Source organism: Hyaloscypha bicolor (assembly GCF_002865645.1).
Source record: "Hyaloscypha bicolor E unplaced genomic scaffold K444scaffold_57, whole genome shotgun sequence".
In the NCBI taxonomy this organism is placed as follows: domain Eukaryota; kingdom Fungi; phylum Ascomycota; class Leotiomycetes; order Helotiales; family Hyaloscyphaceae; genus Hyaloscypha; species Hyaloscypha bicolor.
The window spans coordinates 1,006,410-1,021,174 of NW_020194559.1; the positions used below are offsets into that span (position 1 = coordinate 1,006,410).

Below are 14,765 nucleotides of genomic sequence, written 5' to 3' on the forward strand. Positions count from 1 at the left end.
TCGGTGCCTTATAGCATATGGGACACAACTATATACGGGATACATCTGTATATAAAGTATATCTATATTTAAAGTATATTCTTTACTAATACGAGGACCTTAATAGGCTAGGGGTACGGCGTTTGGCGCCCTTGGCGCCTTATAGGAGCGTATATATATATATCTTAAGTACAAGAAGTATATATATATTTTTAAGGATATATTTCCTAAGTAATTATAAGTAAGGGACAGAGGAATATATGTATTATTCACCTTTTATAATATATACCGGGGACTAAAAAATAGCCGAAAAAGAAAGCCCTATTTTATAATAAAATTATAAAAATTAGCTTGCAAAGTACAGGGGAAGAAGGCTAGAAGGGAATCTAATTCTCAATTGCATAAGCACCCGTTCTAGGGTTTACCCAGAGAGGATGCTTATACATTCTAATTAGAGTTGGCCTCCTGTCATTTCCCCTTTGGGCGTATATCCATGTTTTAAGAATGCTACGCAAGCAAAACAGGGATGTTGCAGGGATTGGCAGGGGCACACTGTTTTTGTATCTATTGGGAGAGTGTGTCGGGCAGATCACAGTGGCCCGTTTTAAGACATTGATGAGAGAACATGAAAATAAACTTTCTCTAACAAAAGGGAAGAAAGAAGTGAAACAACCGCAAGGTACAATAATTTTCCCATTTATGATTTTCTAATCCACCACTAATGTTTCGAAACGAGACGGTGAGCACACCTATAGCCCTTCACCAAATCAGCCAAAATCATGGGGATGAAAAGGGTCGCGCCACAGAGGAGGTTGTGCGCTGCGCATAGTCTGGTGTGGCGGTATCGGCGAGGCTTTAGACCGTGGCGATGTTTCTTCACTACATCCCTGGTGCATTCGCTTTTGGATAACAAATCTGATGCCTTGTGTCTCAGGTGTGACCTGACTTTCAAGTACGGACATGGCGTATCCATACAAATACAAAGAAGAATGGAAGTCATTTGAGCTAGTTCTTTGCTTTTTAATTAGGGTCATTACTTTCATCTGTACTTTGCTGTAACTTTTGACAGCTAATTCAACTTTTCGGACCGCTCAATCGGAGAACGATTCTGCAAGCGAGTCACTATTGCCATCACTGGGGCGTTGGGCGCCAACCTCCATGAGTGGTTCATCTGGATTGAATTGAGGTTGCATAAAGAGGTTCATTTACTGGTAGAGAATCCTCCGCTTCAGGGGCTTGCTCTCATTCCTAAAGTTAGCTGACTTCGAGTATCCGAAGCGGGTAAGAGTTGGATGTATACTAGTCAAATCTTCCAGTCCGCCGTACAATGCCTATCGTACATGTAACCCATCCAATTCTAAGCTCATGCCCTGCCCATACCTTATATATAATGTACAACATCACTGGTATTGATCCGAGTCACCTCAAATATCGCCCTCCCGGTCACCATCGTCGCCCTTCTTTGTTGGTTCGCCTTCTTCCCAGGTATTACCAACCCCCTCATCATCTAAATTTGTTTGAAAAGGCGGCTCCCTGTCCACCAACTCGTCCTCATCCCCATCAAACTCCAAAGGCCGCTTCGCAAAATACTTGTCCCCAAAATACCACGGCTCCTCAGGCTCCTTGCTAGTAACCTGCCTTACCAACATGGCTGGAGAGCGTGCCGGCGGCAATGTCCTCGAATCCTTAGCCGCCACCCTCTTGATCGCAGCTTCATTGAACATCGCTTTATCGTCATCGCCCTCGCCCCCACTCGTGATGACGCGCGCCACTCTGTATGCAAACCACACGAGGTCCTCCTCCTGCATAACTTCGCCATGTTTCCTTGGCCGAAGTCTCAGCTCACCTCGTGCACCTCCAGCCTTCCCGGCCTCACAGCTAGTATACAATAAAAGCCATCCGCTGTAAGTGAAAGCGCGAGTCCGCTGAATCTCGAGGCCGGCGTACAGGTACTCCACATCACGAACATCTTTCATATGTTCGCTGCTCGTCTTCGAATCTTTGCCATCAAGGAGCTTAAAGCCTGGCTCGCGGCAGATATTGCTGGAAATAGGGAGAGTGATTGAACGCGGGGTCTCCAAGGGTGCGTTGCCTGCGACATCCAAGTTGCTCCTCTTCAAGAAGTCCTCCACTTGGTCGATGTATCTCCGCTTCAGCTTGCTTGTGGTGCGCTGGTGGAAACGAAGATCGACTGCACTTCCTGGAAGCATGACGTCCTTCTTCCCTTCATGAACAACTGCCTGGATGTATTTCAACTTCACTGACTTGGCATTGTCGTCTGTGATATCGAATATCATCTCTATTGGAGGGAATGCTGAGAGGGCGGCGGGGCCAAGTGGACCCCTCGTGAGTTCTCCTTTCCCGGTTGGTGGTACGTGAAAGGGATTGGGCTGGAAGCGAACAATCAAGCGTTGAAGATCGTGTTCAGCCTTCACTTTATCTTGTTTCGTGCTGGCTTTGCTGAGTAGTTGTGATATGTTTGGGACATGCGTGGAGAAAGTGTGCACGACGGAATCGTTTGCTAGCTCTTCGGGGGGGGTAGGGCGAGGCATTGGTTGAAGTGGGCTATGGAGAACGCTTCCGAAAAGCACCGAGGTCTCTGTAAATAGATCTGAGCTCCAGTAAGGCTCAATGCCATTTTCAGCTGGTTTCGCCTTTTTGGTCCTGCCAGGTTTCAATTTCTCTCGAGGCTCTACTGGGGCACTAAAAATTATGGTTGGAGGATGCCTGTTTGGATTCATATGCAACTCGTATGGAATGGCATTCTTCTTTCCAGTAGGGGTTGTCCATCTTGACCAATTCCGAAGTCGTTCTCGCCACGGGAGGCCATCTTTAGCTAAGGGGTAATTAATCAAAGTTCCTTCAAGTCCTTTTGTGGGGTCTACATGGGTCGCCAGCTGATAGTGAACTCTGTCGGAGAAATTTCCAGATGTTAGTAGGAGTCGGGTTGCAGTATCGTTTTTTGTTCGCAAAGCGTCCGATTTGTTGCCAGTGGAGGATATTAGGATCTGCGCCTGTCAGCTTGATCCCCACAAGTGACCTATCCCATTACCTTGTGTTTCGCCTTTCTTGATATTGAGGTGCCCGACATGCGGCTTAGTTCCTGGAGAACCTCGTCATCGAAATTCTTCCGTGCCCATTTTCGTAGCTTTGTCACTGTAGGCGTACCAAGGGATGTTGGGTATAGACTTCCAAGGGCAAGTCTTTTCTTCTGAACACCCTTCACTGCCTCTTCAACGGCTTCAACAAGCAAATTCTTCTTGCCATGTGTAGTTGTGACTCGTATCACGTCTCGTGATGGGAAAGCCTCGAGGTTTTCTCCTTCGAGGATTAAATGTTTTGCGCGTATGCCGCTCAAAACAGAGAAAGATCCCACTGGAGCATGTCAGATTTGCTTCGAAATGAGAGACAGAGATGCTCTTACTAAGGAGAACCACGAGGTCATCCAGGTTGATTTTGATTTCGAATTGACCAAGACCCTCCTCGAGTTCTGGCAGCTCCAACATCCAGCACTCTCTCAACAATCGTAGGATGACTCGTTGCTTGGAAGTATGCGACTCGAGAAAATAACCACGAAGAGGATCGTTGTCGAAGTGATCTGTGTCATTCGATATGCCCGGCTGCCAAGGTGTGATTGCTAGAATAGAGGCTGTCTCCTCCTCATTGACCCATTCTTCTGGAGGACTAATCGGTTCTCGTTTGCCCTCGAATACCTCGATGTACCTTTCCAATTGTGTTTGTGTGAAACCATCTTGCAATTCGCGCACCAGGGCGTTGATATCATCCCAAGTCTCAGGCTTCGCTCCTTGCTTGGGTTTGAAGCCGGTGATATTTCTGTTGACCTCCTCTTCTCCAACTAACCCCCTTTCGTCTGCCAACTGGCCCAGGATATCAATATGCTCGGCCTTCTTGTCTTTCACATGGTCTCTCTTCTCGTATACCGTAATCCCAGAATCTCGGAGGACGATGACATTCGCAGCTTTCCCTAAGCTGGTCGTGGGTAAATTCTCGAGATTCTCTCGAACCTTGACCCCACGGTGCCCGTGTAGACGGCCGAGTGGTTGATGAGAGACCTTCGGGCCTGGACCAAAGGCTCTTCTGACAACATCGCCATTGCAGACTGGAGGTCTATCATCTCGAGGTTGTACCGGTAAAGCTGGCTGAGGGTTCGCACCTGTTGATTGTCGAGCAACTTGATACCCTGCTGGAGATCTGCGTTTGGCCAAGCTTCGCCGACAGCTCAGGCATATGTGCGACCTCGAGACAGGTCGTGTAATCATGTATGCGATTTCTGACTGGCAGGAGACAGTTTGTGATGATGGGAGATTTTTTCGGGGAGCGTCGGAGGTCGGCTGCTTTTTCTCCGAAGTCACTTTCTGCATCCTGCACGAGCGCGTCAATCGCGTCTCCCGAAGACGAACCTATCCCAAGACATCAACCTGCACAATACTGCAATCTATCCACATTAACAAGAGCCAGATCCCACATTCAGGTTGGGCCTTGGAGAGCCAAATAAACATCCAAGATGCCTTCTGCAGCCCGAAGACGACGCACGGTACGGCTACAATGCCCCCAAAGCAGAGCTGCTCCTAACTATCGCAGGTCCAAGAGGAAGACGAGTCCGAGGAAGAAAGACCGCAAAACACACAACGAAACCGAAGACGTGTGCCTCCATCCGAAGATGACTCGGAGGAAGAAGTACAAGATGAGGACGAAGAGATGCCCGATGCGGATGCAGATGCCGATGCAGAGCCGAACACCCAAGATCAGCTTGTGAAGAAACTCGTCCGATATGCTCTCGCGTGTGAATACCAGAGACTGCCAATTCGACGGGCGGGTATTACAGAGAAAGTCATTGGAAAGCAGCGTGGGCACAACCTCCGAAAAATCTTTGGCGCTGCACAAGACCAATTGCGAACCAAATTTGGCATGGAATTGATGGAACTTCCTGGGAAAGAAAAGGTCACAATGAAGGAAAAGAGAGGTTAGTCATATTATTTCCGGTCCGGTGCCACTTCTGACTGCAAATAGCTGCGTTGAAAACCAAAGGCGGCTCCAAATCAACTACATCTTGGATTCTCACAACCATCCTGCCTCCCGACTACCGATCGGCCGAAATCATACCTCCCTCTATCATTGGAAGTCCGGACGAAGAAGCAGCCTACATGGGTATATGTTCGGTGATCGTTTCCCTCATAGCTCTCAGTTCAGGGGGTGAACTCCCCGACCACAAGCTAATGAATTATCTGGAAAGATTCAACTCGGGTAAGAATACTGGGCTTGATACAACAGCAGCGACTCTGCAGCGGATGATCAAGCACGGTTATATTTATAAATCTACGGAGAAGAGCGCTGACGACGAAACGGTTCATTGGAGAGTTGGTGCCAGGGGCAAAGTCGAGATTGGTAACAAGGGAGTCCAGGGTTTGGTGCGTCAAGTTTATGGGGATAGTGCTCCTGGTGATCTAGATAAGCGCATGCAGCGCAGTTTAGGCATGGAAGTTAGAAAGGTTCCCAGGGAGAATGATGGGGGTGGGGGTGAGGAAGAGGACGCCGTTGAGGAACCGGCAAATGGAGATCCTGGTCCAAGCACTGCTAGGAGGGCAAGTGGGAGGAGAAGAAGGGAATAGATGCGGATGATTGCTTGCGTTTGGCAAGTTGCTGTAGAGCAACAGATTTACTGTAATAATGACATATGAATACGATGGGCGGCCCTGATATTTGCCAATGCTTGGCCACTGTTCTTTTGAGGTTTGGTAAATTTGTCTTGTGTTGAGACTTGTGGCTGTAGGCGGCGACCTTGCTACGGCGAAAGGCAGCATCCTTTTCACACCGGATCTCCCAATGCATTGTCTCATACCTTGTCCCAAGCTATGCTTCGTCCTTCTTGTCAACCAGGCTATCACCAAACCCCATCCCGTTCCCTCGAATCCACACATCAACAGACTTATCCGAATCTCAATCCCGCACTTCCGGCGGCTTGCCAACTGGTTGTATCATCTTCTATTGATCCCATCAACACGAATCCAATATATCTTTGTCCATGCAAGAAGAACTTACCTCAACCATCTGCGCCCGAACCTTCTCTCTGCATTCTCCCATTCCAATAGCCATATAGCTCAACAACGGCGGATGCCCAACGTAACTGGCATAGCTGTCTCTTTGGATATTGCTCGTCCACTCGAATCTTGTCGTGTCTGCGTGCCCCGTTCCGACATATCGCGCTTGGAGGGCTTCGAGCTGTTGCTGCGCGCGTAGTTTGTCCGCCTAGAGAAGGTGTTAGCTGGGGCAATACAATGTTGAGGGAATAGGACATACCATCTTGTATTGCGGGCCGTGAAAAGAGGTTGATACCCAAGTCCCGTGAGGTTGCTTTAAAGGCTGGAAAATGCTTTCGGAATGGAAAAACCCCCTTCCGAATCGCGCTAAAACATGCGCCAATCTCCACCTCTCGCCCTCAAGAACAAAACCCTCCTGGTGACTTCGAGCGTAAGTCGCGATTAACCTGGAGAACAAGACGGAAATTGAAGGGAGAAGAGGCAGATGAATCTCAGATCAAACTGAACAAGCTTGACGCAGTGCTGGTTTAAGGGGAAACCATGGCGTGAGTCTTCGAACTGCACACGTGATGTACACGTGATGCGATCCTCCCTTCCATCTTCGCATTCAAGAGGGGGAGGCTTCTCTACTCGTCTCACAACTAACTATGCGCAGCCTTGAACTTCAGATTCGCAGCCATGCTGGCCATCCTTGTCGTTTCGCCTCGTCTGGGCCTAAATACCCGCTCTCCCTGGACCAAAGAATTCGACAAGGCGAGGAGTTCCGCCACTCAAAAGCAAGGCTAGAAGCGGCTCTCCAATCCATCAAGAACCTCCCTCCTCATGGATCTCATACTGGACAACCCGACTGCGAAAGATGCACGCGGAAGAAGAACCAAATCAGAGCAGCATATCAAGAATACTACCTCTCCTCCGACCCTGATGCGTGGTCATCGAACCTCCCACAATACCGAGCAGCGATGGCAGAGAAGCTCAATAACACCAATGGCTACTCCTTAGCGGAAATTCATGTCTTCTTTCAATCCGCTTTCCGAGAACACCTGAAGCAAGACCTCTGCAAACCATTAGCCAAAGACACGGCCCAAACCCTCTCCCTGAAGTCCTCAACAGTCGCCCAATTCGACAGCGGTCGTCCTACTGCCGACATTTTGTCAGATTACGCGGCGGCAATAGAACGCAACGCCCCCCACGATGACGCAGCGGCATTTGCCTCCGCCGTCAACAACTCGAGGACTAAAGAAGAACGCGCACAAGTCTACATGAACTACTACTGCCGCCCTGCCTGGGCCGACTCTCCGCAACAAAAAGCCTTCAAAGCCAAGTATGCACGCATGTTTGGAGAGCTCATTCCGCACGATGAAGTTCTAGCAGCGATGAAGAAAGAAGCAGCAGACTCGCACGCGAGCAAGATCGATGTTTTGCAGCGGGAAATCAGCGAGTTGCAGATGGCACAGAGCGCGCATTTGAAGGTCAAGGCGAAGAAAGAGGAGAAGCATGAGAGGATGATACTGGACAGAGAGCCGAGTCCGAAGATGGTACAGTGTAGTCTGGATGGCTGTGCGAATGAGGTTAATTTGTTGGCGGATATGATTGAGTGTGCCATTTGTGAGTGGTTGCATCGGAAGGGTGGGGAGAGAGGACGGTATGTTTATTGTTCGGTGGAGCATGCTGATGAGGATTTCGTGAGTTCACTTCCTTCGTTGTTTGTCAGTAGCTGACAACGCACAGGACGAGCACGATCGCCATGAACATGCGTGTTGCATGGGAAATCGCTGCATCTACTACCCGCAGACCGGACCACCAGGCGAAACAGACGCAGTGGGTATCTGCGAGGATTGTGAAAAAGAGGAGTTTTACTCCCTTTTCTGCTCTGAAGACTGCTTCCATCATAACCTGGTATGTTCTTCTCGTCATTTCTCATGAACCTTCTGACTTATTTTAGGATGAGCATCGGGAAATCTATCATGAATCTCGGAGGATCCCAAGCATGTCGGACACCTTGGATCTCTTCCAACCTGCCGAAGACATGGAAATTATTTCTCAGGATTGATCCGAGGTGTGTCCCGAATCATCTGGAAACTTATACAGTAAACCCGAAAAGGCGCAGTTTACTTTCCCACCCAGCTACGAGTGAGACCTGCTTATGCAATGACTGGAAGCGCAGATAAGATCTTGACCCCCTACCTATTATTTGAATATCTGCTGCCCTCTACTTGATTTCTTTCATCGTGAGAGGGCAAGCGCTCGCTTACGCTTTCGTCTCTAATATCCCTTCAACTCACGTGAGGCTCACTTCGCGGCCTTTCGATCGAAAATTGAGCGAGAAACCGTATCACCATTCCACCAGACTTCGAGTTATTGATGACTTTCAGTATAAAAGTTGTACAGAATAGTTGCCTCAAAGTGCGCCTCTGCATGCGGGGCGAGAAAAACTCCCGACCGGTTTAAATACACGTTACGGGTAACACGTAAGCGCAGATACCATACCCCCGCCCCCCTTCCTCGCTCCAATATGAGTTATGAAATGTTGCGGTACGTCCCGTTGCGGTTACAATTAGTCAACATATCGCTTTTCTTATTTGACGTGAGATACTACTGCCTTTGTTGCGGCGTTTTTCATCTCGACTGACGTTACGCTTCGCCTTCCACCGCATGATCTCGGCAGGCGAAGAAACCTTGAGTGACAAAGAAATCGAATAGGCAAGAACGTAAAAGAAAACAAGCAGCTGTTCAGTTTCAGAAAGTTGATGGGCAGTCCAGCATGAGGCATAAATTTGTTTTTGGTTTAAAGGCGCGTAGTTGGAAAGGTCGCGAGCGAATTCGAAGAGGAAGGAACGGATTTATTTGTCCTAAATTTCTAACGGGTCTACATTAAGCTCGCCTTCTACCTTTGAACCACGCCTTCTTCCCAACGCACATAATTCGGGTCAACAATCGAATACCGTTGAGCCCCACGACGTCGTCGGCCTAACATCATTCGACGGAGAACACTTGCAACATCCACTGCATTCGGAGCCTCTCCTCTTTCCACATCCCTCTTCATTGGGGTCCATCTTCTTCTACATCCGAGTCATTGGCATCGGCCTCCTTCACCATCAGTCTCCTTCGGATTGTATCCTCGCGAGTCAACAAGATATAGTCCGACACCAAGAGTAGTTTACAGGCGGTCCCATCCTACACGAAGGTAAACCCACAGTCAAATGTTCTGCTTCAATGATGACGCTGACAGCTTCCAAAACACTCTAGCTACCGCCAGTCAAGTAAATACAACATCAGTAGCCTCACAGAAGAGTGCAACACAAGGTCCCTCGCAATGTTAGCAAAACAATCCCAGACGTCCAAGCTCTTTACTGACAACCAACCTTCCCCAGATAAACTCTGATACCACGACTTGTCTAATTCCTGAAGATATGACTACTTCAGCGATCCCAGATATTGAACGAGAGTTCACCCTATTCCCGAAGTTACCTCCCGAATTACGCGTCAAGACATGGAAGTACGCTTTACCTGGTCCTCGAGTTATTCCTCTTTGCATAGACGATAGCGGCACGAGACCATGTCGTTCAGCCAATGCGCTCATCACTATCAAACTTGCTTGCCATGAAGCTCTCGAGGTTGTCAAGAAGAATTACGTCAAGTATGTGCCTGTCTTGAAGTCCCAATCAGACTTCATCCAGGATGACCAAGGACGGCAGGCCTTCATCTACATCAATTACGACCTCGATACGATCTATATCCATCAGTGGGGGAGATTTGAGCAAATGCAAGAAAAGTGCTTGAGTAGGGCAAAGCACCTGGCGTGGAGAGGAAACGAGTTATTGTCGCAGAACTTTAGCTGGGCGGTACTTAGAGCGGCTTGTCCATTGATGAAAAGCCTCACCCTTCCCGGAACACAGAATCGCAATTGGCGGTATCATGACGAAGAATGGATGTTCCTTGATATACCAGACGGTTTCGGACTTGCGATAGAACTGCCAGAATGGGATGGCAGCTGGGACTCCTCAGAACTCGCGGATTCTTTTGACAATTACGGATATCTTGCACTGAAATGTGCCGAAGCGAAGCAAGTACGGGAAGAGTTTCACGAGTACGTCAAGAAACACGAAGAATGGAAGACTGCGGATTTCCAGATCGCAGTCCTTGGGCATCGAGAGATTGGCTCACTCCCCTGGAGTCTGAGTTACTTTCTGTATACTCCCGAGGAAGATGAAGACGGCGAAGTCGACATCCATGGCCTGAGCCATTGGCACGATGAGCCTGTTTACATCGAACACCGTGTTCTAGGCTCATGTCAACCTCGTGAAAAGTTGCCGAAGCGTCATCGTTGTCGCATATGTCGCGAGCAGAGATGGCTGGATTACAACGATGCCTTCTGGCTTGGGGAAGATGACGAAGCAGATATCGACGGCGCGGAAAAGTCCCCCAAATCGGCCACGAAATTCCTGAAAGATTCACCGAAGAAGCACACAGAAAGGGATAATTAGGGTGATGCTGATTCTGAAGTCTCTCAGTTCTCTGAAGCTGGGATATGCGTTTGAGGTAGTCGTTTTTCTCGCTACCAAAGTATGTTTTTCTTTCGCTTTGATATTTTGCTATGGCGACAATTACGGGCGAGAGTAAACAGTAGTAGAGAGGGTTTTCTAGATGAAGTTACTCACGCGAAAGGAGTGATGGACTTGGTCTCGCAGTAGTTCTTCGCTTTACTAGTAATAAATTTGTGCTATGGCACGTGACCCCCCCCCTTTGGTCGTTGTTGACTTTAAAAATGCGTTGGTGCGTTTTGTTCCACGGGCATTACACTACAACGTTGCTTTGACTTATCTGTTGTTGCAATGCGGGTGCCAAAATCCAACAGTGTGGAACCTCCCAGCCACCACGAGCGATTGTTCGAATGGCAACAACAGTCAGCACTGGAAGGCTCGCAAGCTTGGTAATGTTGCTCCAATACACGCCATTATCCGATGTCAGGTTTGAAGGGGGGTTATTGATAATGTCCCATTGTGCAATCCAAAAATATTCCACTGAAGAGTCGAACACGATGACGTTGACCAAGTCATCATTTCCAATTTTGTCGATGAGCGCGTGAAAGCAGAGGAAGAAATTGGTGTTTTCAAGGTTCATAGGTGGACTGGAGAAGGCTGCTCGGCAATAACTTGGGGTAGCTTTGGCGATGACAATGAATGCAGTCTGCAGAGCTATATGTCGGGAATGTGCATCTTGACTGATGTCAGTGCAATTCACTTTGAAATCACGAATTTAGAAACACATTCACGAGAGACAATTCCCGGCATATGTATACATTCTAGATGAGCACTAAAGACCTCAGTGGGCAGCCATTCTAACACTGCGGAAGTTCATTAGTTAGCGATACAGACAAGTTACTTCATTTCTCAGGAGTTCCAGCTTCTATTTCCCTTTAACCTTCCTGAAAGACACGACAAACACATCTAAAGTAGTACTGCCAGGGCATTGCCGTGATCTCAGGCAGAAAATCCATTGCAAATAGTGTTGTAAGCTCCATGCATGCGTTCTTGTACCTGTTTATCGCTCGCCTAATTTCAATGGAACTGGACGAAGGAAATTATGCCCCGCCTGAACCCTGCACCACCTATCTATCCCCAGACGGTCAAGAGAGCACCAATAGACGCGCTGGGATACAGCACATGAGCGGGTAGGAATGTCCTGGCTTCAGTTTACTCAGAGCATCTCCTCCGGGTCATTTCCAATCTTGCTGTTGCTCCTTTACCCCTAACTATCTCGCTTAACTTCTTAACTCACCCAACGTCCTCGATTGGTCATTTTCTGCAGCCATGGTCCACGCGACCTCTCAAAGATTAGTCGTGCGTGAGTTTGTCGTACTGCTTACACCACACCCAGTTCTTTCATTGATCGAAAAATCCCTGCGATAAGTTAGCCAGCAATTGGTGATCCGTCGGGTGACCAACCTACTTTTGACCCCGAGCTCGAAGCCGCAAGGCTGGCAGCCAACAGCGAGAGCTGCAGGTCCAGCATCAGTATGTATTATCTGTGAAAAGTAGACGAGAGAGGTCCTCTGATGCCCTCGGAATTATTTGTGCTTCTCAAGCTTATATTTACTCGCCAACTGAACACAGACAATATTGATGAATTGTATGACAAGGCTTGAGCCAGTGTTTTTCGAAATCCTCCTGCTAGAATTGATACACCAGAGTAAATTGAGTATTGAGCCCACCACAATAGCAGTGTTAAAGTTGAAATGGAAAATATGTCGCGATGAACCGGAACTTGCTAGCTTATATGGCAATCCAAAATCACGCAAAAGCTAAGCGAGTTGTAAAAGGGGGGCCGATGAGACAGACGCCAAAGTGGCCACAGCACAATCATTTAGTTTCGGGGTCTCAGAAAAGAACAATCCTATGCCTTAGGACCAATACTCTACTCAACCCCTCAATGCACAAGTACTATCATCTCGGACTTTGAAAGGTGCAGCCTCATATTTGCTTTTTTAGGCTTCCAAAAGTGAAACTCCCCAGATGAAACCCGCGCCCGAGACAGCCTCGCATTTCCATATGTCTATATATTTCACAAAGTCAGCTGGCGGATCGCGGGACGCACCAGTTATTTTCCCGATTTGACAAAAGATTGCGAGTCAGTCCACTCAGTAGGGTACTTGAATTGGCCAGCGCTAATAAACATGTCGTCTCAATGGAATATTGACGTTGAGAAAGGACGTCAAACATCGACGGACTCCATACATCTTCCACCCGAATCGACAAGTTCGCCAAAATGCCCCCTTTCCACCGATACCAACGCTCCATTGACTAGTTCATCGCCTGGTGAAGGGTCGCACCCTCTAAACTATGGGGATCGGCTTGTCTCAAACTACTTAGCACCGAGGCCACACCCCAGATTCGACAACATGAACTACGATGACAAGATCATACAAGCAACAAGATTTCGCCATTTAAATATCGCCCGCATCCAGCACGACCTGCTCCGTCTTCAACATGTACTTACGAGCCCAGGGGGCGGCACCGAAGAGAACTTCGCACGGCTGTCCTCGCTTCTCACGAGCATGGTATGCTGTCGAAATTGTTTTCTACGTTAACTATCTAGGTGCGCTGAGAACTAACGTCGTATACAGCCACAACAATCAGAGACTGGGACTATATTAAAAGTGCCACAGTCAAGATTAATCACAACCCCCGGCATATGGAAAGAACTCTGTCTCAGTATCCCGAACTTCCTTGGGACAGTGCCACCGCGCCACATCGTTTTGCGCTACTCAGAGAAGCAGAGGAGACCCCGCAAGATCTAACCACTATCATAGGTGCGGTACTTCCTCGCTCATGGAGCTGGTCCAAAGCAGAACAGCAATTGAGACCAGAATCATATAAGCTAGACCTTCATGGGGTGTCAGGGGTTAGGCCAAGATATCCCTCCCTAATTATGACCATTCTCGCCGGTACAATTGTTTCATTAGCAAGCAGTGTATGCATTCTTGTGCCTACAATTATAATGAGTTTTCAAGGTGATAGAACGAAGAGTCTTGTCACGGTTGCGGTCGCTGTTACTCTGTTTGGATTTTTCCTTGTGGTTGGAGTACGCACGAAGATCTCTGAGACTTTCTTGGCCACGGCGACATATGCGGCGATCTTGGTTGTGTTTGTAGGCTCGAGTAGCTCTACATATAATTGATTAATAGAAGGTGCTTCCCCTTTGCGTGTTAGAGAAGAATGCAATGTGTATATAAACAAACTTATTTGCACCAAATACTGCACAATCAGCTTTGAAGCGAGAGATGAAACACAGAATCTCGCTATTCACGCTCGTATCGGTCGCGAGTTTCAACACCGCCTTTACAGCATCCTCAAATGAGGCATTCCCAATCCCGGCTGAAGACCACCATTCCCAGCCTACCACATGGATAATGTCGGTATGAATCATCCTAAACTCCTGGCGACCGGCCAACCTGCTTCAGTAAGCGTTTTACGGGCCAGAATGACTTACCAAGGAGCAAGACAGTTCACCCTCACCCCACTCTCCCAAGCCCCTTGCCTCAAAACTTTCATCACTGCCCTCCCAGAGCACTTCGAAATATCATACTGCAGTCTCCCAGACTGATCCATATACTCCGCCAAGCTAGTAACGATGACCAAAGACTTGTCTCCTCGTACTCCTCCAACCCCCTCACATCGACATTAATGCATTGCAAGATGCGTCGTGTATAGCACCCCCTTCTGGTTCACGTCGAGAATTTTCAGGTCCCGCTTGATCGGCGCTCCAGATAGATCATCCGTCTCATTCATCAAGTGGAGTCCTGAGAGCCAAGGAAGACAACAAACCTGTGTAATTTGCGAGTCCATCACCCGTACCTCAGATTCTAGCGTTCGCGATGACAATGTCGCAACTCTGTCGAGGCGAGTTCTCGACCGGGGCCTCGAAGAACTGCACTTGTTCGTCCCAGTCGCGGACATCGCATTGGGTGAATTGGTAATTGCTGTTTGTTCGGTTTTGATTGCTGACATGGAGAAGCTGGTGACCTACGAGCCTACAGTAGTTCAACGACCGTTTGATCACCAAGAGTGCGGTTCACGTCTCCAATTGCCACATATGCACTTCAAAATCAGCTACTGCTATCCGGTAGCTATGAGGAGACATACCCGGCGTCTACAAAAGCTTTTGCATAACCTTTCCCCAGACCATTTACACCTACGTAAAGTTAGTCCGAACTTCCCGTCTCTGGCT

General features: G+C 48.3%; 7 protein-coding genes across 7 annotated transcripts; 3 read left to right on the forward strand and 4 right to left on the reverse strand.

The window, feature by feature from the left end:
• Positions 1–1,144: 1,144 nt before the first annotated feature.
• Positions 1,145–4,292, reverse strand: K444DRAFT_560473 (uncharacterized protein). Its single transcript, XM_024876899.1, has 3 exons — positions 3,404–4,292; positions 3,032–3,354; positions 1,145–2,987 (listed from the first exon to the last, which is right to left on the reverse strand). The coding sequence occupies exons 1-3, from the start codon at positions 4,257–4,259 to the stop codon at positions 1,404–1,406; spliced, it is 2,763 nt and encodes a 920-aa protein (XP_024737920.1). The 5' UTR covers positions 4,260–4,292; the 3' UTR covers positions 1,145–1,403.
• Positions 4,293–4,602: 310 nt separating this feature from the next.
• Positions 4,603–5,609, forward strand: K444DRAFT_527328 (MAGE-domain-containing protein; the record flags this gene model as incomplete). Its single annotated transcript, XM_024874630.1, has 2 exons — positions 4,603–4,963; positions 5,011–5,609. Coding segments are annotated over 2 exons (960 nt in total), but the record flags the coding sequence as incomplete, so codon positions are not given.
• A 135-nt stretch (positions 5,610–5,744) lies between these two features.
• Positions 5,745–6,389, reverse strand: K444DRAFT_385278 (splicing factor 3B, subunit 5). Its single transcript, XM_024872375.1, has 4 exons — positions 6,298–6,389; positions 6,040–6,246; positions 5,840–5,979; positions 5,745–5,782 (listed from the first exon to the last, which is right to left on the reverse strand). The coding sequence occupies exons 1-3, from the start codon at positions 6,298–6,300 to the stop codon at positions 5,938–5,940; spliced, it is 252 nt and encodes an 83-aa protein (XP_024737922.1). The 5' UTR covers positions 6,301–6,389; the 3' UTR covers positions 5,745–5,782; positions 5,840–5,937.
• A 67-nt stretch (positions 6,390–6,456) lies between these two features.
• Positions 6,457–8,446, forward strand: K444DRAFT_560481 (uncharacterized protein). The gene is made up of 4 exons (XM_024876900.1): positions 6,457–6,583; positions 6,694–7,720; positions 7,767–7,934; positions 7,981–8,446. The coding sequence occupies exons 1-4, from the start codon at positions 6,579–6,581 to the stop codon at positions 8,086–8,088; spliced, it is 1,308 nt and encodes a 435-aa protein (XP_024737923.1). The 5' UTR covers positions 6,457–6,578; the 3' UTR covers positions 8,089–8,446.
• A 623-nt stretch (positions 8,447–9,069) lies between these two features.
• On the forward strand, positions 9,070–10,605 carry K444DRAFT_385299 (uncharacterized protein). Its single transcript, XM_024872376.1, has 3 exons — positions 9,070–9,222; positions 9,285–9,353; positions 9,410–10,605. The coding sequence occupies exon 3, from the start codon at positions 9,449–9,451 to the stop codon at positions 10,520–10,522; it is 1,074 nt and encodes a 357-aa protein (XP_024737924.1). The 5' UTR covers positions 9,070–9,222; positions 9,285–9,353; positions 9,410–9,448; the 3' UTR covers positions 10,523–10,605.
• Positions 10,606–10,832: 227 nt separating this feature from the next.
• Positions 10,833–11,219, reverse strand: K444DRAFT_527325 (uncharacterized protein; the record flags this gene model as incomplete). Its single annotated transcript, XM_024874628.1, has 1 exon — positions 10,833–11,219. A coding segment is annotated over one exon (387 nt), but the record flags the coding sequence as incomplete, so codon positions are not given.
• A 2,496-nt stretch (positions 11,220–13,715) lies between these two features.
• K444DRAFT_527691 (uncharacterized protein) lies at positions 13,716–14,185 on the reverse strand (the record flags this gene model as incomplete). The annotated part of the gene is made up of 2 exons (XM_024874653.1): positions 13,716–13,965; positions 14,028–14,185. Coding segments are annotated over 2 exons (408 nt in total), but the record flags the coding sequence as incomplete, so codon positions are not given.
• Between the last annotated feature and the right edge of the window lie 580 nt (positions 14,186–14,765).

Bases quoted from the DNA above. Each gene is read 5' to 3' on its own strand.
- K444DRAFT_560473 (XM_024876899.1), bottom strand. From the start codon at position 4,259: ATGATTACACGACCTGTCTCGAGGTCGCACATATGCCTGAGCTGTCGG. The intron at 3,355-3,403 runs GTAAGAGCATCT...GACATGCTCCAG, and splicing joins TGACCTCGTGGTTCTCCTTA to TGGGATCTTTCTCTGTTTTG. The intron at 2,988-3,031 runs GTAATGGGATAG...TGACAGGCGCAG, and splicing joins CAAGAAAGGCGAAACACAAG to ATCCTAATATCCTCCACTGG.
- K444DRAFT_385278 (XM_024872375.1), bottom strand. The intron at 5,980-6,039 runs GTAAGTTCTTCT...GATCAATAGAAG, and splicing joins TTCGGGCGCAGATGGTTGAG to ATGATACAACCAGTTGGCAA.
- K444DRAFT_560481 (XM_024876900.1), top strand. The intron at 7,721-7,766 runs GTGAGTTCACTT...GACAACGCACAG, and splicing joins AGCATGCTGATGAGGATTTC to GACGAGCACGATCGCCATGA. The intron at 7,935-7,980 runs GTATGTTCTTCT...GACTTATTTTAG, and splicing joins ACTGCTTCCATCATAACCTG to GATGAGCATCGGGAAATCTA.
- K444DRAFT_385299 (XM_024872376.1), top strand. From the start codon at position 9,449: ATGACTACTTCAGCGATCCCAGATATTGAACGAGAGTTCACCCTATTC.